The sequence below is a fragment of the Aspergillus saccharolyticus genome (assembly GCF_003184585.1).
Source record: "Aspergillus saccharolyticus JOP 1030-1 unplaced genomic scaffold BP01scaffold_17, whole genome shotgun sequence".
NCBI lineage: Eukaryota > Fungi > Ascomycota > Eurotiomycetes > Eurotiales > Aspergillaceae > Aspergillus > Aspergillus saccharolyticus.
The window spans coordinates 482,365-503,893 of NW_020290627.1; the positions used below are offsets into that span (position 1 = coordinate 482,365).

Below are 21,529 nucleotides of genomic sequence, written 5' to 3' on the forward strand. Positions count from 1 at the left end.
GGCATGGATGATTGACGTCGATCCGATGACCGCAACCGGCTTGGTGGAAGAACGTTGCCCCGCTCCACAGCCCTGCCCTGCCACTAAGTTAAGGAATACAGTAGCTTCCAGGCACAGCTGGCTGCCGATGATGATGATGATGATGATGATGAGGTCACATGCTGTCACCGTATAACGTAATCAACGGTCGGGCGGGACACACGGTCAGGCGGGACATCTGGTAATACTATATAGAAGATACTTTTTGAACACAAGATAACTCAACCATTATAAGTCTAAAAGACTCAATATTGCATAAGTAGATTATAAATAATATAAATAACCATCCAATACTTCTCAAAAATTTATATAAATATAAATAGTATCTTATCATAATACAGTATCTGTATTATATTTGTATTATATAAAGATCCGATCTAACTATATATATAAGTATTTTAGAAAATTTGAAAAAATCATGGGACATTTATTGTTATATATATAGTCTATATACAAGGTTAGAACTTCTTAGAAGTAGTATTGGTTGATATATAATAGAACCAAAAAGTCATCTTTTGTATGGGATAACAAGGTGTCCCGCCTGACCGTGTGTCCCGCCCGACCGTTGATTACGTTATCGCAGGCGGTGGAAATGACTTAGTCATTCGTTCTCTCAGATAGATCAGCTGACAGCTTTGCTGACAGCTCTATCCTCGTACGTAACAGTAGTTACAGCATAGTATAGGGAAAATACTGGCATTCACCCCCAACGATAATTCTAAAGGTGCGGAGCACTCCCGACGTCATGTAGCGCTACTTCAATCTCATACGGCCCAAAGGTCGACTAAGCGTCTTGCAACAGTACATCCTGTCCATCAACTAAGATGGATCTTTTTAACTTCCAATTACTCGGATTGTTTGCCTGACTTCTATAATGCTTCTCATGCTTGAAGATCAGCCGAATAGCCAGGGTTGCATTCACTAGATCCCTTGCCCAGATGCAAGAAAAGGTACCTGGCACGAGCTCTGCAGCTGGAGAAAATGCAGCTATCCTTTTGAGTAACCTATGCAAATCATCTAATCACCTCGCGACTTCAAAGACTCCGAGTGAACCTCAAGGTATATTTGTCAAGCATCAATAACATACTATACACACAGAGATGCAGTCATCTAACCCTCCTGACCAAGTACGATCTACCCAAGCTCATTCCATTCTATTCCATCTGTTATACAGCCGACCAAGCTAGGAGATCAGAAGGCATGGCACCAAAACTCCCGGGATAAACCTCACACCGTCCATATAACCCTGTGAAAAGGATGGTAGTAGTACATGGGACATATCAGCTTGCGGAGCGAGAGGAGGGTGGTCATGAATATCAAAAAAGGGGAAAACGAGAGGTGACGGCGGGCATCCCGGACAGTTCCTTCTATGACGCTTTGCAAAGACGCTAATGCACACGAACCCTTTCGTGTCGATGGCTGGGGTCCAGTTTACTTGCGACGGTTCATGGTCTTCTCGCACATCTGGATCAGACCTGCCTTGGCGTCGCTGTCGGGGAAGTCGGCGAGCGCGGCGATCGCCTTGTCGATGTATTCCTGGGCCAGAAGGCGCGTCTGCTCCACACCGCCAGCCTTCAGGACGAGCTCGCGAGCCTGAGAGAGGTCAGTTGAGTGTCCTACATGTTGTGCAGAATTGAAATGAAGCAAGACAACATACCATCTGAACGTCACCGTCCTGGCTGAACTTACGGCCAACCAATGGGCCCAATTCCGGGAACTGCTTCCAGGCATACAGCAGCGGGGCAGTCGCCAGACCTAATTCCAAATCCGCACCAGCGGGTTTACCCAGCTCCGCCTCGGTGACAGTGTAATCCAACATATCGTCCACCAGCTGAAACGCCAACCCCAAGTTGCGACCGTATTGGTACGCGGATTCGACGACCTCAGGAACGCTGTTTCCTAAGACCGCGGTTGACCGGCAGGACTTGCTTATCAAGCTGCCAGTCTTGAGGTACGTCTTCTGCAGATAGTAGGACAAGGTCTCATCCGTGAAGACGGGCCGCTTCTCGTCCGCAGCCGTGTTTTTCAGCTGCATGAACTCGCCCTCCACCAGGTTAGTGATCACGGTCGACATCAATTCAATGACCTCGGGATCTCGCAGCCGAGCCAGAGCCACCGAGGCCCGACCCAGCATGAAATCGCCGGCTAGCACGGCCATCTTATTTCCAAACTGCAAGTTGGCCGATGTGAAGGAGCGACGCGACACGGCATTATCGATGACATCGTCGTGAAGTAAAGACGCGGTGTGAATGAGCTCGGTGATTTCTGCCAGTCGACGCTGCGTAGGGAGGATATTCTCATCTCCTGCGAAGTCGTAGGCCGCATCGGGGTTACTGCTGGAGGCGGCGGAGGATAGCGACGGGGGAAGATCCGGGTTGTTGTCGACGAGGATTGAGGACGAAGTAATTGGATCGTTCACCGTCGCATTGTAGTCAACAGTCTGGGGCTTGCGCGGGCACAGCGCCGTCGCCTGCGACATGAGGAGAACGAGCAGCGGCCGCATGTGCTTGCCTTCGCTGCGTGTGTAGTACTTAGCTACCTTATCCAACGTAGGGTGGCCAGATCCGAGCAATTGACGAAGATTTTTGGTCAAGAACTTGAGCTCCTTGCCGACCATCCGCAATGGGTCGACCGAGATGCCTGGCGGCGCCTTGGGGAGGCCCTTGAAAAGCGTCTGGGCCGCCGATACAGCGGCTCCGAACGGAGACACATCTTTCCGGCGGGTAGGGTGGTATTTGCGTGTTTGCACTTGTGTATGACGCAGAATCAGGTCATTCCGGAGGCATTGCCAGCAGATTGTGGTCGTTGTCGGCGGCGTCGTGATGCGCGAGGAGAGAACTAGCCCAGAGGCTGGGACTGCGCGAGCCTTCATGATGAAAAGAGAGGAGAGGAAATGTAGATAGTACAACGAATCAAGATGAAAAGACACTCATACCAGAGGAGCAAGCAACGATTGAAAGCCGGTCCACGTCCGGCAATGACTGTGGGGGGTTTGGGGAGATTGTGGAAATAATCAATGGGATTGAAGCCGAAGATTTCGAGAGAAACAGGCGGGCGGTCACTGAATTGCTGGAACTGACCTCGGGCCGGATCGGGGTTCCGCCTGGCCCGTCACTCAACCATTAGCCACTTAAATCTGCCATACCTACAGTACCGGTTCTGGTGCTGCTTTGATAACCCTTTCACAGAACGTCCAAGACACTGCCTGGGCTAAGTCGGCTAAGACAATTACATATCAGGTGGCTATCCCAGTAGCCCATATCACTCCATATCCCCCACTTCCAAGGCCAAATGAAGAACCAAAAAAAAAAAGAAAGGGACAGACGAGTGAATGGAAATCCGGCATCTACACCATAAACAACATAGGAAAAACAGTTCAATGATAGATAGAATATATGGAAGATCACGCCGGCAAAAGCTCAGTCCTGCCCCGTCCCCCTTGAACACAACCGGAACATTGAATCTGCAAATAAGGCCACATAATTGTTGAAGTTTCTTCTCATCTAGTCAGACGAGGAGGCGAAGGATTATAGAGAGAACAAAGCCAGAAACCTGCTGCATGTTATTGACGCTCCTTAAGATAATCCTTAGATAGCATCAAAGTCACCGCCGGCATCCTCATCATCCATGTCGCCCTCTTGAATCTCCTTAGCCAACTCCCGCTCCCGCTCCCGTGCTTCCTGTGCACTCTTCAACTCCAAACGGTGCTGGTTCATCGGGAACCGCATGGCCTGGGAACAAGAAAGTTAGTATCAGTGTGATGCGTAGAGTGGTTTTAAATCTTATCCTCACCTTGACGCTCTCATCATGGAGACTCAAGCATGCTCTGATACGCTCGTGGAAGACCTCACCGGGCTCCCGGGTGGCGTAAATGTCACCAACCTCCTTGCTCTTCATGAAACCACGCTCGTGGTCCAGACTAGCTTCAATCACTCCATCGCGGATGGCCTTGGCCACAATGTACTCGGCCGACTCCTCACTGTCCAGACCAAGGCGAAGGCAAATGTCACGAAGCGAGATACGAGAGTAAGAGAGAGACATCATGCGAATGCCCGTCTTGATCACGTTCTGTCTCAAACGTAGGATGAGGGTGTAAGTCCCATCCTTGCGAAAGGTCGCGGTATGCGTATTCACAATGTTCAGGAATCCATCCAAATCACCAACGCTCACAGCCTGTACCAAGAGGAAGTAAGGGTGCAGGGCACGCTCCAGCGCGGGCTGGCGGAAAATCGCCCGATCGGGTATGTCTCCCATGAGCAACTCAACGACAACGAGCAGCTTGTGAGACGCCTGATAGAAGCCCCTCGCACTGTGACTGGATGGGGATTTCCGGGTAGCACCGACCAGATGCCCGTGAGCGTCTGTGTACTGTAGCTGGATGGCCCGAATACGGCCCAGGTAATAAAGGTAGCGGGCAATCTGGTTGTTCGAGGCAGACGCGGGGAACCGATTGTGCGAGATCAACAAGTCAGCCTGCGAGATGTGGGACGTTGACAGGTAATTGCGCAGAAGCAGGGTCATCACGGTCGCCTGAGTGTCCACATCCTTGCGTAGGACAGCCGTCCGAAGCGCGTTAAGCAAGGGCTGACGGATCGAGGTGACAGATGCAGCGGGGGACGGAGGAAGGGGCGCAATCTGTTCGTAGAAGAGGGAGTAGTAAAAGTAGACGCGGGCCGCCAGTGAGTCAAGGGTGCGGCGATTGAGCGTCCGCAGCTGCTCAATCAGATCGGTAGAGAACTTGGCGCCCTTCTGGATTTCCTTCTTGTCGAACAAGTAGATCTGGACCAGAATGGAGAGATAGGTGTCGATCTCGGGCAGGATCTCCTTGGGGGCCGACTTTGTTTTCTCCGATTCAACCTCCATCTTCGAGCTGGGGACAGCACTTTCGAACGCGCCGGGTTGATCGATGGCGTCCAACAGGAAAGAAGCAGTCAGACTGGAAGGCGGGTAGGTATCGACGATGACTTCAGCCAGTACATCCGGGGTGATGTGTTTTCGCATGGATGATATCGAACGCAGGACACGGAGAGTGAATCTGGGATCAAAATGGCTGACAGCTCGTTCAAGCAGTGTAAAGTTGGACTTGATATCTATAGCAGAGTGTTGTCCAGAGTTAACAAGAGCGCCTATGAAGTCCCAGAGCATCCTCGTGTTGTTGGGAGAAGACTCACCTTGAACAGCCTTGGCCTTAGGATCAACCTCTGACTTGGACTCCTCGGTGTCCGCACCCTCCATGGCGACGTCGCCTTCTTGGTCCGGAGCTTGCTCGCCGGATAACCTCGAACCCTTAGTCGGGGGCACTACAACAGTCATCTTCTCGTCACCTTTTTTGCCCTTACTGGCGGTGAATGAGGATGTAGGCCCACCTGCCGTATCCTCTCCCATCTCAACGTCTTCCGAACCATTGACGCCATTCTCCGTCGGGTCGGACCCGTTGGTCCGCGGCTGGTCCCGTTGCTCACCCATCCCGGAGTCTGCTGTGCTGTTCGACGAGGCGGCTTTCGAGGTGGTGGTGGATTTGGCCTTGTTGGCAGTAGCGCGAGTGGGCGCCGGTTTGTCCTTGTTGGAGCTGGTGTTCTGCGAAGTAGAGCGACCCTTTTCACCGTTAGCAGATGAAGAGGTATCTGACTTGCTGTTGGATCTCAGAGAGCGCCTCTCAGCCGGCATCTTTGGTGGTTGAGATTCCTTGTCTGGAGGGGAAGAGGGAAAGGTTTCGGCTTTCAAGCTCAGGTGAGCACTGAGGACCGCGGTACCAGAAGCAGAGGAAGGGGGCAAGAGATGAGAGATCACCGTTTGAGGCAGGAGGGAAGTAGGGGTGAAGGGGGTAAGAGACACACAGAGCAAAGTCAAAGATGACAACAAAAGGCAAGATAGATTGCGTGATGACAGGTAAGTGGGTTGGGAGGAACTGGTTGATGAGGTGGTGGATGTGATGTCAAGGCTGGCTGGCTCTGGATGGACAGCGAGAGAAGCAGCACAGGACAAGCTTAGTCAGGGTCGGGCTTACCGGTCGGGAGGTCAGCTGCAAGAGACGGACAAGCTTGCTTGCGCGTGCGTCTGGCGCCTGGTCAGTCTGGTTGAATGCTTACAGAGTCAATTGGCTCTGGAAGGGGGTGAAGCTGTAGGCCAATTCACTGAGAATGAACCCGTGTGCTCTCGGCTTCTACTCGAGGAGATTGAGGTTGGAGTGGGTTGGTTGGAGTTGTACTTCGACTGTAGGGAAGTTGTCGGGGAGAAATCGATAACCAGCATGCTAGCAGTAGCTGGAGTTGCTTTGCCACTCTTTCTGGCCTGGATCCTAAGGCAGCAAAATCTATACGTAGCTGGAGCTTGGCTTGGCATGTTTACCGCAAACAACATGAATGAATGAATGTGATCTTATCGGAAATCACTGCCCAGTCAGTGCTCAATCTCCCTCCCCAGTCAATACGGAGAAATGTCGCTTCTTGAGAGTCATCTGGAGCAGATTCTGCTCTCCTCAAATGCTATCGCAGAACTTCCGTAATCATTCCCAACCCATCCACCCCCAATCCCCGGCGATCGTGTCCCAGCTGGCTAATCTGTGGTCGCTGCAGCTTTCCTCCTCCGCGGATGTTCACAAATGCCCTCTTGGGCTCTCACGACATCACCTCCTTGATTCGCGACACAGAAGCTCATGAACGAGCTCTTTTCCAGATGGACCCCTCGGTGAAACCTGTCAGCTCCGCGCAGCGACGAGCTACTCGCCGCGGAACCCAATTTCCACAGGAGATAGAGAAAGAGTCTATGGCGAGTCGGATCTACTCGGCCAGAAATAACAAAAATCAATCCGCTGTAGCCAGGGTGCTGGGCTCGGATATGATGGAGGAGATCAAGCGTTCCGCCGGACGGGGTCCGCGCGGGGAAGTCAACATCGATGTTCTACTTCGTGGCGCGGAGATCCTGTGCAATGTCTAGTAAGCTTTACCTTCCGCGCCATCATAACATGATTATCCTCTGACCTATCGGGCTAGCCCAGTTGCTGGTGCACAGGAAAAGATTGCGAGTCTTCGCTACCGTCACCAAATTATCTCCGACTCGATCACAGACTTGGAAGAGCGCGTGGCCCGGAACACTGCGGAGTTGGAGCAAATGAGCCATTCTTACGGTGATGAATATGACGATTACAACACTGGAGACCCTCTGCAACCAGAGGTGGCTGATGTCACAGACGCTGATTTAGCGCGAGAAATGGAGGAGATTCGAGAACTGGAGAGGAGAAAGCGAGCCCTGGAGGACCGGGTTAATGGCATGGATCGGGATCTTGGTGGACTACTGGGCTGAAGAAGGCACCAAAGTTGGGTCTCGATACCTTCGTGATGACCTCGCACCGATTTCAGCAAGGCCGGCGCCGACCTAGCTGATCTGTCTTTGGCTCCATTTAGCCAATTCCACACCAGGATAGGAGCATCTGCGCGAAGGGTCCAACGAAATGGGCTACCATGCCTCAGCGACAATCCCCATGCGACACGATGCAGGGCTTTATAGCATGGGCTGGATATCGACTGACATCCTTGAACCATATACCCTACGGCTTCCTCGCGCCTTTGGTCAAGTACATCAGGCAGCTTATGTTCTATGACGAAGCGACCTGGCCTTTCGCCAGAGACTCTCGCTCTTGCTATTTTTAGCTCGCAGCGGTCTCAGCCATCACATCTCGATCCGAGTTGCATGCTTTGGCGACGTATAGTCATACTGGTTCTAGGAGCTTGCTAGTCTCAATGCTCGGTGAATCAAATTACTTCTGGTGACATTCACCCTGGAAAAGACCTGCTACGTCTTCTCACCGCTTCAGCGTCTGTATTGCTCGCATAATAGTGAAATGGATAATGGAATGTCGATCCGAGTTGATTAAGATATTGTAGTCAAGATAATTAATCATTGAGTATTGAGTAAGCTGTTGTACAGTCGTTCTTATCAAGACCGCCTGCCGAGAAAGGAAGATGTGGTCAGGGCATGGAATTGATGCAGCCTGAGGCATACTCCAGCCCGCCATCCTTCGCTTTTGCTTCTGCTGCTCTCCTCCCGCTTCTTGTTCTCTTTCACCTTTCTCAGACAGGAGAGTATTGGCTCTTTTGCTCGCTCCTGATTCAGTAAATCATCAATCATCTCATTTGTGGTGTTTCAGTCCGATCGCAGCAAATCTATATTCTCCTGCAGTAATATCGGCATTCGAACGACGCGTGCCTCCGCACTTTCAGCCGGTTTCCCTCGATCCGTTACCAATCAACCGAGTTCATCTCACCTCACACAGGCCTCTATCGTCATCCCCGCAGAGACGGCTGCTAGACACCTTATAAATAATTATGGATAACTCGCAAGCTCAGGCGCAGGCTGCTCAGGCCCATGCGCAGGCTCAAGTCCAGGCGCAGGCGCAGGCGCAAGGCCCGGCGACTCAGCCCATGGTGCCGCAGCACTCGAATTTGATCCGAACGGATCAGGTTCAGAAACTCCCTCATCTCAATGATCAGCAAAAAGCTCAGCATACTCAGTTAGTTCGCAACCTTTGGGAACTTCTCAATAGTCGTGATCCGCAGACTTCGGAGTACCAGCAGGCCCATGCACGGCTCGCCCAGATTTCGCAGACCCTCATGAAAGGCATGCGCGCCTTCCAACAAAGTCGCCAGCTACAGCATCAGCAGATGCAAGGAACCAACCCTGCACAGCCGGGTCAACCGGGTCAGCAGGGTCAGCCAGGACCACGGCCCCAGTCGGTGAACCCACAGAGCTTCAATCAACTCCTTCCGCAGATTCAGCAGAAAGTCAACACGCTGCAGTTTTTTCTTCCGCCTAATATCAGCAATGAACAAGCGCAGACGTGGCTGCCCGAAGCCAAACTTCGGTATGGGATCGCTCTACAAAAGCAGGAGATCGGCCGGGTTCGCATCGCGGATATCCGTCAGCAATTCACCCAACGACAGAGTGCCGGGAATATGACACAGGATGAGGTTCAGGACTTCAAGAATCGCCAGTTGGCGGCGGAGAAGCTGTATCGCGAGGGAAGTGACTTCCTCACGAAATTCAAAGAACAGCAAGAGTCATTCAAGGCACAGCAACAGAGGGCTGGCGTTCAGCAGCATGTTTCCGCACAGCAACATCCTCAGCCAGGAACGGCGCCGGCGCCGGCGCCGACGGGCCCCAGTCCAGCTCCAACAAACGTTCCTGGACAGATTCACCCCGGACAAGCACCAACCCCTGCCCCACACACCATTAACTCAGCCGTCAACGCCGCGCGCAATCAGGCTGGACAGACTGCCATGTCTCCATCCACCTCTCAGCCTGGTCAGACACCCACTGTTCCCGGCCCCGGCCCCGCGCCTTCTGTTGGCCCTGTTCCCCAGCAACCACTCAACCAGCAGCCGCCCCTTCCACAGCAAATCCCACCCCCAGTTCAACAGCAACCAGGACCGCCTGGCTCACAGGTCCCTTTTAATCCGATTCCAGGTCCTGGTCCTGACGGCTCCACTCCCACCCCGACGTCTCAGACGATGATTCAGGGTCCACCCCGTCCGTTGTCCCAGCAGGCTGCTATGGCTCAGGCTGCGCAGAACTACTCCAACAACACCCACACCAACAACGTGCCTCAGCAGCAGAACATGAATCAAGCGGCTGCCAATCCTCACGCACACCCTCAAGGTTACAACTCTAATCGCTCTACCGAGAATCCGGCACGTACACACACCATGCCCATCCCCAAAAACCTGAATGTGCCTACCCCCGAACCAGTCAACATGGCACCGGCGCGTCCCACGCTATCTGGAGGACCTAGCCACGCGGCAGTGGGTGTGATGAACCAGCCTGCTATCCAGAAGCATCCCGGATACGTCCTTGAAGGAGAGGGTCAGAGAGTGTTAAGCAAGAAGATGCTGGATATCCTGGTTCGTCAAGTCACCGGTGGTGGCGAAGGCGAAGGATTGACCCCTGATGCTGAAGAGGTAAGAAATGCTACTCCGACGCTGCGCAACTTGCTCTTCACAACAATTTGCTAATGAATCCTGGGCAGTTCATCCTTCAAATGGCGGACGACTTTGTGGACGATGTGGTTACTTCTGCATGTCGGATTGCGAAATTGCGACCCTCTTCAACCCTGGAGATCCGCGATTTGCAGCTTGTCTTGGAACGTCAGTATAACATGCGCATATCGGGCTTCTCTACCGACGACCTTCGTACTGTCAAGAAACCTCAGCCTACTCAAGGATGGACTCAGAAGATGTCGGCCATCCAAGCCGCCAAGGTCACCCAAGGCAAGGCGGAGTAAATGAATGCAGCAGCAGCACCTCCTACGGTTGAAAGTGTGTGCCACAGTGACTTCAACAGCTCTCACCTTACCTTCCAGCTGGTATGCGTTGATTCAGCACTGACCAAGCAAGCCAACCCACGGGGAGCGACTTTACGCCAGGTCGCGCTCTCCTATTCTTATCGTTATTATATAAAGATTTAATCTTTTTAGTCGGCCACTCGGCGGACATTTCATTTATCTGTTCTCTTGCTTCTATCATGAAAACTGGATTTATTGGCGTTACTTGGGCGGCGGTCTCTTCCCTATATCTTGCGCGTTCGAACCTCTTACCCGTTTTTTCCAGCAATTGGCTCCAGGCAGACGCGGGATGATGATATTCAGTTCCAGGACGAGGTTTTTATTCTTTTCGCCGGTGGGTGAGGGAAAATTGCATGTTGACAGGCGTTTCTTGGTGGATTTTGCTCCCTCTGTCTTTGCTTATTTTCTACTTTGCGTTTTTTCAGCTCATGATTTCGTCATCTTTCACAAAATTACCCCCAATATGCATGCAGATCGAAGGCTCCTTTTCTCGCCGATTTCAACCCTTCCGTTACCGTCTCTTGTATTCTTGTTTTTCTTATTGCCTTTTTCTTGTCTTCCTCCGATTTTGCTCTCCTTATACGGGGGCTTTCCTCACAGAATTTCTCTTGGTTGCAGTCCTGTTCGTTAGTGATATCTTGAAGCCAATCCCAATCATTTCACCGAGGGGAGGGGACTAGGCGAGTCAAATATCAACACCCAATCTTGCTACCGTATTTTTCCATCATCGCTTCTCAAGAAACCTGCTTATATCCCACTGTATCAAAACCGTAGCGGAAGTGACACTGCATGCTCCGAATCCGAAAGTCCCGTCATCCCGAGTATGTGGACGTCAACGCAGTATAGTATAGTAAAAAGTTCGGTCCGCCCAGTCGCCCTCTATGGGTTAAATGTATGTACGGTGCTGGCAACGACCTCATGTAGTTGCAGCCGATGGCGGCATTTACATGGCCCATTGACCTCCAGGAATCCTACGGAATGTCATACGGTGGGCTGCTTTCATCGATCACAACAGAACATGAAGAGAAAATAAATAAGTTCACAAAATAGAGAAACCCAACAGGCACAACAAGGGCGATTTGGTATCAATTGTCTACTTTGCTCTGCTTCGCTAAGCCATGCTTGAAAAGAGCACGTCGTCTATCGAACACCCAGCGACTCGATCAAGTCGATCAATCAGTCTTCTAGGGCATGGGGGGGGGGGGGGGGGGGGAACAACACTTTGCAGGAACTCGCAAGTCACGAAACAAAGCAAGAGGAAGGATCACGCATTCGAGACACAACAAGGTAATCAGATCAGATCAATTAAGCCGCTCGACGAACCTGCTCACGCACACAAAAAACAAACACAAAGTGACTAAGATCAATCGCTTGGTCCCATCCAGTTCAGATGTGTATACAGGCGAAAGTCAAACACGCCAAACAATAACTGCCGACGCGATGATGGGGAGGAGGGAGGGGGGACGCAGAGGTGATTGACCGCTTTGCTTACGATTCTTACGGTAAGCAAGACACGGACTGGGAGACAAAAGATAACAAGAAAGGAAATATGGTCAGTTAGTGAATGAGGCTGGATGCAACATACCCGATGCTCAGAGAGGATCGGTGGCGATTCTCAAGTTGACATCCAACAAATGAAGACAACGACAATGATAGAATGAGGAGTAAGGAAATATTTGATACAGGAGAATGGAAAAAGAAAATCCAGGTACATGGCCAAGTGCCAGGAGACCCGAGGTATTCAGCAATGTCATCTCAGACCTCGAGCTGTGAACTTGGATTTCACGAAACGAGACATTGAGACATTGAAGAGGCAAGGAAACAAGATAGACATAAGGAGATGGAAGGAGTGGTGTAGCTGCTATAGAACATGGTAGACACGACCTCATGTCGGATAGGGAGGGAAAGAATGTGGCGGGTCGAGCAGACGTTGCTGCATACCCAGGATTAGAGTGACCAAAAGACGGTGCTAGAAGGCAGGTAAGATGGCGAAACAGAAATTCTGACCATGGGGACGAACACCCAATGGTGCAATCGGAATTAACATCACTCGTGGCAACATAAGGACTATGGGGAATGATGTGAATATGGGTCAATGCGTCGCGTGCAGGAAGGCGGATTAATCCGTTGCGCCAGGGTATGGATATGATGCGAAAGCGTGGAGAGCTGCGGACGAGGATATCATAACAAGTCGGTTCAAAATCAGCAACGGGGAGGTTTATTGTCTGCCAGAGACCGAAACCATTTCAGGCTGCCCGTTGCGAATGACTCCCTTCCCTTTCCCGGGAACAGGTGCTCCATTCTGATAGGGGGTTGGAGGTAGGTCCTTTTCGGGAACAGGGGGCCCATGGCGGCTGTGTGAACTGTGACCCCCGAGACTGCTGGCTTCCCCCGCTTCATCGACAATCGGAAGTGTCGAAGGGGCAAGAACGCCGGAGTCGTTGGGATCTCGGACCGTCGTCAGGGTCCGAGGCTGCACGATAGATGGTTCCCTGGCCGCCTCCCTTTCCGCCGCTTGCATAGTTTCTTCGACAGAAGGTGTTCTCTCCGAAAACGGCTCGCCCATGGCCTTGGCTTCCTTCTGTCGTTGTGCTTCTTCTTTGGACATGGTGATGCCCTTGATAAAGTTAATGAAGCGATCCCCGTAACTTTCAGGGGGAATGGGCGAGATCTGTGTGCGATCATGAGACAGACCCTTGAAGAAATGCTCGAGCTTCTTCACCATTCCATACTGTCGATTCATCAGTATTGAGCGTCTACACCGAGGCGAATACTTCGAAGCAACTTACATGAGTCAAGCAGTCAATGATACCAAGATAATAGATCTCTTCACCGGGTTGGCCATTCTCATGAGTGGCGCGGAATCCTCCGTCATCGGCGTAGAAGACGTGGTATTTCCTCTCGTCAAGAATCTCATCAGGCATTTTCGCAGTTGCTTGATCTAATGGTACCGGGCGCTCACGTTTGATGAGCATCCGAAGTTCTCGAGCCTTGCGTTCATTCTCCAGCTTAGACGGTGTGCGCATCAACATATTGGGATTTGCATCTTCTTCGCGATCGCCACCCGGCTGGAAGACCTGTAAGGTCTTGTCACGGAGTTTCTCTTCGTTGCCTCTTTCAACATCATGGATACCCACTAATAGTGAATAATCCATGATCTTGAGCTTTTTGAGTAACTCGACATCTCGCTTTAATTGAGCGAGGAAGAAATCGCGCTTGGACGGCCCGCACTGGATCTCGCGGTTCCTCCGAACCCAGTTCAAATCTTTCAAAGTAGCCCTTGGATTCTTCTCCAGATCCTCCTCGCGCAAATCCCGGCCGATCATGGAACCCTTGAGGTCAAAGGTCTGGTGGATATCGCGGTGAGGCGGGAATAGATTGTTCATGACGACAAAGTGAATCTTGCGCCCGTAAGCCATCTTGACACGGTGAAGACCATAGAACTGCGAGATCAAGGTGTTCGGATTCTGTTCGACGTGTCGGTAGTACTCAGGGAGGATCTTGCGCAAAAGTTTGTGCTCCGAATGGTGAATAGTCTTGATGATGTACTTGTAATCTCGAGAGAAATAGAAAAAACTGCCACTTTTACCTGGAGATCCCAACTCCGACAGGATATACTTGCTGGTAAGAGACATCAGATAATCGGCTGGATCGAGTCGAAATTTGGCTCGCAAGTGACGGAACACCCACGGCGCGTAATCCTTGAACTTGAAATCGTACTTGGCAGAGGGAGTCAGTTCGTTGCCGGTTCTGTTCCATATCAGTCAGTGAACCGTAAGCAAAAGGGTGGGTCATGTAACACATACATGTCGAATGAGAATTTGTGTTTCGCCTCGAAATCCGCGGGCGTCAATTCCCTGTCCATTTTGGCATTGATTCTCGACACCGTGAACCGAATTCCGGTCAACATGTTGTAGGCGGTCACGTAATTCACGTGGTTCTGGTCGACCTTCGTGCCCACAATGACACGATCATCATCGTCTTCGTCGCGGCGTCGTCGCTTCGAGGCCCGTCTCTGCTTGATGGCTTCTGCCCAGCGGGCCGCGTCTTCGTCGGGACTTGCATCGTCTTGTAAGCTTTCCGATTGGTTGGTCCGAGTGGCGCGTCGAGCCAGGCTGAAGGATGTCCGGCGAGTTCCAGTAGTGGGAGACAAGCGGCCACTGCTGTAGGCCATGTCTTCCGACTGGTCACGGCTACCACGGCGCCCGCTGGTTGTGCGCGGGACTTGCAACGTGTGTCGGTGGCGAAGACTAGAATTGCTTTGATCCGGGGAAGCGCCATTTTCCGGCGCAGGAGGAGAGGAATAGCGGTGGGGGCTTTTTTGCGATGGGGATAAACGATCCGGTTCGGGAGAAAGACGGCCAGCGTCGTCGGGTGGAGAGGTGGATAATCCGGTTGCTGACGCATTGCCTGCGTAATCCGGGGGTTGGAACTCATCGGTGGATTGTCGACTGATATCGCCGTTCACCAGAGGTTTTCCATTGAGCGATCGGGAATTCAATGCGCCGTTGATTTGTTGGCTTGCAATCGATGCCGTCGGCGAGCCAGGTCCGGTGACTGTGTCCAGTGATTTTTCGGAGAAATTCCGTTCCAAGGTCGCCGAGGGTCTACCACCCTCCTTGGGATCCCGAGCTGAACCGTTTCCTAGAGAGTGCATGCTACCGTCCTTCGAATGAGGCAATTCCCTTGTATATGAGCTGGCGCTGGATCGCGGACCATTCAGGGAAAAGGCGCTACCGTTTGTGAGCTGGCGATCATTCGTGGGAGTTTCCAAGTGATTAGCGTCGCCATTGGGCCAATTCGTCCAGAGAAAGGTATTTCCCACCGAATTCTTCTCATTCGGCTTGCCTTGTGGTGAGTCAAATGACCGAGGGTGTGTAGCCGTGACGGTGGCTGTTGGATAGACGGCGACGTCGTTGGAAAATGATGGCATGATCGGGTGTCGAACTCCCGGAGAGAGGGGCGGAGATAAGAACAGGGAAGGGGGGGGGAAATGGAAAGCGGGTGTTGGTGATGATCCCGTGTCGATCGTGACTAAGAGCCGGAATGTCCTTCTTGGCTGAGCGACGAGAGGGACGGAGTGGGCTGAAGGAGGATAGATGAGAAACGATTGATTGATCCGTGGCAGTTGCCAATATGTAAGAACAAACACGGGGTTCCTGAGATGAGATCAAGCTGGAGGCCAGCCGGCGGCAAGTACTTCAGCGGCTGATAGGCATGTTCAGGCAAACCACCTATGATAGAAGACCGGGATCGAAGTCAAGGACAAACGCTTCTTATGAAGTTGTGTATGTCCTGCGGCGTTTAAGACGAATGAAGACGAATGTGATGGAAGTCGGCTAAGGAAGCGAATGGAGAGCGCGCTCGATAGGACGGTGGACGGCGGCGAGAAGAACGAGGTAGAAGGGCTGGCGCGACGAGAGCGGGAGAGGGAGGGGGGTGGGTATCAATCAATTGCAAATGCAGGCAGGCAGAACGACAAGGACAACAACGAACAAGATGAGAAGGCTAAATGAGGGATAAGTGAAGGAGGCGGGGAGGGTAGTGGTGGTGTGGGTTAGTAGTAGAGAATGAAGACCGAGGGGAGAAGAGAGAGAGAGAGAGAGAGAAGAAGAGAGGGAGAGGAGGGAGGAACAGGGAGAGAGTTCAGCGTGTGAGTGAGTGAGTGAGTGAGTGAGTGAGTGAGTGAGAGGGACAAGAGCAAGGAAGAGCGAGTGAGAGAGAGAGAGAGAAAGTAATTCTTCGGGGCGAAACCGACTCGTAATTCCAACTGGTGGAGAGCTGAAAGGTATGTATGGTATGGTTCCTGATCAAGGCAAAGGCAGTAAATCCGGCGGTCGATTAACGAGTGTAAATGTGTACAAGCAGTAGAATAGTAAACTCGCCCTCCTCCCCTCTCCCCCTTTCCGTGTTACATACCCTTGGGGACAAATTACTCAGGCAGAGTCTAAATTGGAACTGGATTGTTGCTATAATTACAGGATTCACTTATCCAGAAGAGAATTAAAAAGCAGGGGAAGAAAAAAAAGTGGGCAAGTGGAGCTTGTCCACCGCACTCAGGGCTGGAACATCGTCATTACTCTGTATTACGCGGCAGGTACCAGCTTCCGATACGCAATCAAATTGAATCACAGTTCGGGGGAAATCGAAGGATGCATAGGAGCATATATACCTGTCTAGACCCTTTCTATGAATCCGTAGTCCTATGAATGCAGGAGGATGTCAAGTCAAAGTGTTTAAACAAAGACACGAGGAAAAACCAATGCAATCAATCAGGCAGGAAGAATTGTTGCCCGCCCAAGCAGAATTCTTGGCACCCTGCAAGACATCAACGTCACTCCCAATAGCGACCAGCCATGAGCAATGCGTGCAGCGCATGCTGCATGCTCAGATCGGTTCGGATGAGAGAGAGACGGGTCAATCTGGCAATCGAGGGCAGACATCCCTATGTATGCAGAACATGAAAAAAAACGGTGGCATTGAATGGAGGGAAGCTGATCTCCGACAGCAAGCATCATCATTGATCTCAGGATGGAATCCTCAATGCCCGGCTCCACTTCATCGATCCATTGCACCCATAGTATAGAGTACGACTGCTAGTTTAATCCGCTCATTCGCACCTCAGAATGATGGAGTTTCTCGCCCGACTCCGCGTCACACAGACTGCACGGTCCGGATCTCGCATCCGGAGCTGAGGCAGTTCCATACAGACAGAATCCAACTTCGGAACCCCTGACTGACCTCGACCGGGGCCAAGACTCAAACCATCGTGGCAGCCTATTCAATCACTTTATACATACATGTGCTTAACTGTTTCAAACAGGGGAGGAGGGTATATGCGTGTCCGACTGGGGCTTCCTAGGAATTTCCAGCATAAAACCCCGACAATGGATCATAGACTCCGTGGTAATCTACCTGAAGCCTCAGGAAGGGGGCAGGGTGAGGCAACCTTCGGACAGATAGTGACAACCTAGCAAAGAAGAAAAAAAAGAAAAAAGAGACAAAGTGCATTCATGCACTGATGATCGACGGATCGCTATAATGCCAACGTCACACCCTACATAGTACACTACTGTGTATGTATAGTTAATTGTATCTCGTTGTTCCATCGACTCGGCCGCCAAAAAAAAAAAGGTACAGCCTGACCTCGCCGAACGCCAGTCCGAACCCTACGTACGGGAAGTTAAACCCGCAGCCGAGCCAAAAGCCATCCGCCAGCCGACGGATCATGGAACAAGGCGAAACCGAAGAACAGCGGGTGCTCCTTCGAGAACGATTAATTCCCATTTGGGGTGAATTTGGGTTCCAGAGGTCAGGCTAAGCCATCCTCCCGCACGCGCTAGGGTAACATTGAACGTACTGGTGGTAAATTGCATTTTCAACACGGTTCTTGAAGACTGTGTGGCCACTGCACCACTTGATCGGGTTGAAACCAAACCCTGCGATAATGATATGCAAAAAGAGTGTTTAAGCTTAGATTGTTCCTTCCGCCTGTCAACCAGTCTAGATGGTTCGATGGGTTCAACCCTTAGAACCGGGTTCATTTACTCCTGGAGAGTGGCCCCTGGGTGATACGGCCCTATAAACCCTATCCCCGCCATTCAAGCAAACTACGATGAGTAGGACCTGGATAAATAAACAAGTGATTCATTCCAAAGCGTAACACCCGTCCTTGGACTGGCGTACAAAGCATAGCACGCGGTTTGAATAACATATCCCGTTGCAAAATCCACCGCAAGACGCCGACCCTACCAACAAGGAAAAATAAACGACCGAGTAAACAGTCCACAACATATCCCAGATACAATCATCCCATCCATCAAGGATGATCTGTGGCCGAGAGGGAAAAAATTACAAACGAAGGAAGGGGTCTCGACCCAAAAGAGAAAAGCCCGAAGAGAACATCACAAACAGATCAAAGGCCAAAAAATGGTAAAACTGGTCGCTCAAAATGACTGAAAGAGACTTCCTTTAGGCGGCGGAAGCCTTCTCCTTCTTAGCCGTAGTAGCGGACTTCTTGCTCTTCTCTGCAGGCTTGGCCGTTGTCTTGGTCACGCGTCCAGACTTGGTAGTGCTGGTGACCTTGGGTTGATCGACAACGGCCGGGGCCTGCTGGGAAATTAGTATCAAGCACGGAGATCAAAGAGAATCATGCATCATGCAGATTGACTTACAGAGGTGGAGGCCTTGCGAGGCTTGGCGGTGTTAGCCTTGGGTCTACCAGCCGACTTCTTGGTGGCTGTGGTGCCCGTGGACTTCTTGGTGGTAGACTTGGGCTTCTCGGCCTTCTCAGTCTTCTCGGTCTTCTCGGTCTTCTCGGTCTTCTCAGGCTTCTCCGCCTTCTCGCTCTTCTTGGCGGTGGTCTTCTTGGTGGCAGTCTTGGCAGTGGCCTTCTGTCGAGAAGTCAGTCACCTGAGGTCAGGTAGATAATGCTATGATTACTCACCTTAGCAGGCTTGGGGGCAGCTTCCTTCTTGGCAAGCTTCACAGGACCAGAAGGACCTGAAGATGAGACGCGTCAGCAGGCGTGCCCGAAACGATAAACAAAGGCGCGTACGAAGCAAGCGAAGAGTTCCTTGCCGTTGGCGAGGCGTTGGACAAGAATGGGGGACGCTCAAAGGATTGGACTTACCCTTGGGTTGAGTGAACTCGCCCTTCTCAACACCAGCCTTGATAGCCTTGTTGAACTGGCTATCGAAAGCGGCCTGGGAAGCAGGAGCAATCTTGTTGTTGGCCAGAACATATTTCTTGATGGACTGGCGGCTACAGGGAAGAGACGAGGAACGGATTAGCTGCGTTCGCGACAGAGACACTGTGCCGGGGGTTGCCACGTCGCTGAACAGCGGGACCCTGCGTCTGGCGGTGGTGGAAGGAAACACGAATAACTTACCTGCTACCATTGCGCTCTTTGAGCTGTTGGAAGGAAGGTAGATTAGCGATCGAGCTCGATGGAAGAAGACAATGCCTGATGAGGGGCGTTGGGAACAAATTAAGCACCGTGTCGACGTGTCACGGTCGGCACCCCAGCGCCCGCCATCCCACCGCGTGCCGGGAATAACGTGATCAACTCACATTCAGGATAGCATCCTTGATCATATCTATATTAATCGAATCAGCATTCATTCGCGACCAAAATACAGCTAGAATGAAGATGGCGCGAGGTGGTGGTGGGGAAAGATCAGTCAAAACATACCACGGTAAGAGGCGTGACTCGAGCCGGACTTCTTGGTCGCGCCGGTGGAGGTAGCTTTCTTGGGAGGCATCTTGTTTAAAGGGGTAGAGAGAAGTTGGTGAAAGAAAAACTAGATAAATTGAGGAAGATGTGACTAAACACTGAAGATGTTCGATGAACGTCAGATTTAAGCAGGGGGTTGAGGAAATCGAGGTGGCAGAAGAGAAGAAAAGCAATCGACGAGGGAAGGGGTGGAAGGGCCGCGGGGCATCCGCGCTTTATAGGGCAGCGGGTGTTGACACAGGATCACCCTCTCTCTCTCTCTCTTTCTTGTGTCTGTCTGTCTTTTCTACTACTACGACGACTACTTGAGAAACGAGACGAGACGAGCACAACACGTCAAAAAGTATTTCTCCTCTTTTTACTACTTTGATTTTTTTTTCTCTTTTTTTTCTCTTCTGATCTTTTCATCTAGAGTTCCTTTTCTTTCTCCTTTCTTTTTTCAATTGAGGGATTTCTATCAGTATAACCTGTGGAAAGCTCCGTTGTAGTTTATCAGCCACCAGGATCGAGAGCTGTCTTTCTAGGGTTGGACCAGCCAGCATTCCCTTAACCTGCGATTTCTCTCTACTCTTCACGCGCATGATCCGACTGCTGTCGACCTGACGCGTTCACTTCCCCCCTCCATGTTCCCTCTTCACTTAAGCTTTTGTTACTCAAAAAGGAGTTGTTACGCATTCCCGATGGCTCTGCTATCGCTTGATATGCTTTTTAATTCTCCCCGAGGGGATTCGCGTGCTTTGATCCGCGAATCTCTTGATCGCAGTCCGCCGCAACCTTTGTGTTGCTTTTCCCACCTTCGACTCCGCAACCTGATTTCCATGATCTTGTCGCTTTCCGACCTACCATTCATATTCCTGATAAAAAAAAGTACAACTTTCAGTTTCAGCTAGAATCTCTAATTCATCAACTTCCCCCAAAAACCAAAATTTAAATAGTACCATCGTGGGTGGGGAATTCACGAGTGGGCGATCGCGCTGCGAACCCCAATGATGCCCATCGAGGTCACCCCGACTTTCCCTCTGCAGTTCAATCAAGCTCATGGAGCCGGATGGCAGCTGTGATGCTCACAGTCGGGTGGGCAGCACCTACTGGTCGGTCCCTTGCATCTTTCGTATCCATTGAGCTGGATCTGGTGGCTTTTGAAACGAAGCATAGAGAGCACGTAGAGGAAGAGGGGGCAAGAGAAAAGGTGGGTGGTGGTAGGGGTTTGTTTCACCCGGCCTCTTCCTCGTGGAGGTCACGAGGGAAGGAGATGATGTTATGGACTCCCGACCTTCTTTCCTCTCCCCCTCCCCCTCCCCCTCCATTTCCTCCGTCTTTCTCCTCCTAACCGACTCTTGCTCAATTGTTTAAAGGGATTTTAAGAAAAAAAGGATAGGTCATAGTCTAGCTGATGAAGCCGACCTATCGGTGCAGAGCCTTGTCTTTGGGATCCGGCGTGCGATCGTCTTGATTCCGTGGTTCCTCATCCCGTCACTTGGTGGTTAGGCGCTGGCGCTGGATGATGAGCTGTTGGTGGGAGGGGCTCATTCAGCTCTTTTCCGCTGTTGGAAGCTGGTCTCTCTAGAGTTCTGGTGGTTGGACAATGAAGACTATAGGCGCAAACGCGCTGTTTGTTGTGGCTCAAGCGAGTTCGAATAGTGGGCGCGACGTGGGATCTCCTCACATCGCGAGTAGCAAGAGGAGCGATGCTCCCCTTCCCTCTATATACTCTATGATATGTGCATGATATTCTTCTCTTACCTGACATCTTTCAGTAGAAATAAAGGTAGGTCTGCTCCGAGGTCATCGCCCCAATTTAGACTGTGGTGCGGACTGGATGAAGCTCAAACAGTGGAGCAATATCGATCCTTTCGCCACATGTTGCATACCCTGTTACTAAATATTGTAGTAGTATGGTCCATGGGAGTCTCTTTCGC

At 51.4% G+C, this 21,529-nt stretch overlaps 7 protein-coding genes across 7 annotated transcripts; 3 read left to right on the top strand and 4 right to left on the bottom strand.

Annotated features, from left to right (window-relative positions):
• Positions 1–1,470: 1,470 nt before the first annotated feature.
• BP01DRAFT_297684 (proteasome regulatory particle lid subunit RPN3) lies at positions 1,471–5,706 on the bottom strand (the record flags this gene model as incomplete). The annotated part of the gene is made up of 5 exons (XM_025571884.1): positions 1,471–1,632; positions 1,697–2,967; positions 3,647–3,770; positions 3,832–5,129; positions 5,211–5,706. 5 exons carry the CDS (start codon positions 5,704–5,706, stop codon positions 1,471–1,473), a joined length of 3,351 nt encoding a protein of 1,116 aa, XP_025430961.1.
• A 769-nt stretch (positions 5,707–6,475) lies between these two features.
• Positions 6,476–7,341, top strand: BP01DRAFT_374362 (uncharacterized protein; the record flags this gene model as incomplete). The annotated part of the gene is made up of 3 exons (XM_025576824.1): positions 6,476–6,540; positions 6,615–6,974; positions 7,032–7,341. 3 exons carry the CDS (start codon positions 6,476–6,478, stop codon positions 7,339–7,341), a joined length of 735 nt encoding a protein of 244 aa, XP_025430962.1.
• An 867-nt stretch (positions 7,342–8,208) lies between these two features.
• Positions 8,209–10,490, top strand: BP01DRAFT_62921 (putative transcription initiation factor TFIID subunit 12). The gene is made up of 2 exons (XM_025579978.1): positions 8,209–9,992; positions 10,061–10,490. The coding sequence occupies exons 1-2, from the start codon at positions 8,364–8,366 to the stop codon at positions 10,313–10,315; spliced, it is 1,884 nt and encodes a 627-aa protein (XP_025430963.1). The 5' UTR covers positions 8,209–8,363; the 3' UTR covers positions 10,316–10,490.
• BP01DRAFT_62922 (uncharacterized protein) lies at positions 10,491–11,102 on the top strand. Its single transcript, XM_025579979.1, has one exon. It carries the CDS (start codon positions 10,665–10,667, stop codon positions 11,004–11,006), a length of 342 nt encoding a protein of 113 aa, XP_025430964.1. The 5' UTR covers positions 10,491–10,664; the 3' UTR covers positions 11,007–11,102.
• Positions 11,103–11,910: 808 nt separating this feature from the next.
• On the bottom strand, positions 11,911–12,428 carry BP01DRAFT_62927 (uncharacterized protein). The gene has a single exon (XM_025579981.1). The coding sequence runs from the start codon at positions 12,262–12,264 to the stop codon at positions 11,968–11,970; it is 297 nt and encodes a 98-aa protein (XP_025430965.1). The 5' UTR covers positions 12,265–12,428; the 3' UTR covers positions 11,911–11,967.
• BP01DRAFT_62926 (1-phosphatidylinositol-4-phosphate 5-kinase) lies at positions 12,429–15,566 on the bottom strand. Its single transcript, XM_025579980.1, has 3 exons — positions 14,182–15,566; positions 13,165–14,125; positions 12,429–13,106 (listed from the first exon to the last, which is right to left on the bottom strand). Exons 1-3 carry the CDS (start codon positions 15,306–15,308, stop codon positions 12,594–12,596), a joined length of 2,601 nt encoding a protein of 866 aa, XP_025430966.1. The 5' UTR covers positions 15,309–15,566; the 3' UTR covers positions 12,429–12,593.
• A 2,780-nt stretch (positions 15,567–18,346) lies between these two features.
• Positions 18,347–19,638, bottom strand: BP01DRAFT_383200 (histone H1/H5 family protein; the record flags this gene model as incomplete). The annotated part of the gene is made up of 7 exons (XM_025577404.1): positions 18,347–18,484; positions 18,550–18,768; positions 18,822–18,877; positions 19,008–19,138; positions 19,266–19,288; positions 19,448–19,473; positions 19,569–19,638. 7 exons carry the CDS (start codon positions 19,636–19,638, stop codon positions 18,347–18,349), a joined length of 663 nt encoding a protein of 220 aa, XP_025430967.1.
• Between the last annotated feature and the right edge of the window lie 1,891 nt (positions 19,639–21,529).

Excerpts from the sequence above, each read along its gene's own strand:
- BP01DRAFT_62921 (XM_025579978.1), top strand. The coding sequence starts at position 8,364 with ATGGATAACTCGCAAGCTCAGGCGCAGGCTGCTCAGGCCCATGCGCAG. Across the intron at positions 9,993-10,060 it reads TGACCCCTGATGCTGAAGAG|TTCATCCTTCAAATGGCGGA; the intron begins GTAAGAAATGCT and ends AATCCTGGGCAG.
- BP01DRAFT_62922 (XM_025579979.1), top strand. The coding sequence starts at position 10,665 with ATGATGATATTCAGTTCCAGGACGAGGTTTTTATTCTTTTCGCCGGTG.
- BP01DRAFT_62927 (XM_025579981.1), bottom strand. The coding sequence starts at position 12,264 with ATGAGGTCGTGTCTACCATGTTCTATAGCAGCTACACCACTCCTTCCA.
- BP01DRAFT_62926 (XM_025579980.1), bottom strand. The coding sequence starts at position 15,308 with ATGCCATCATTTTCCAACGACGTCGCCGTCTATCCAACAGCCACCGTC. Across the intron at positions 14,126-14,181 it reads CACAAATTCTCATTCGACAT|AACCGGCAACGAACTGACTC; the intron begins GTATGTGTTACA and ends GATATGGAACAG. Across the intron at positions 13,107-13,164 it reads TCATTGACTGCTTGACTCAT|TATGGAATGGTGAAGAAGCT; the intron begins GTAAGTTGCTTC and ends ATGAATCGACAG.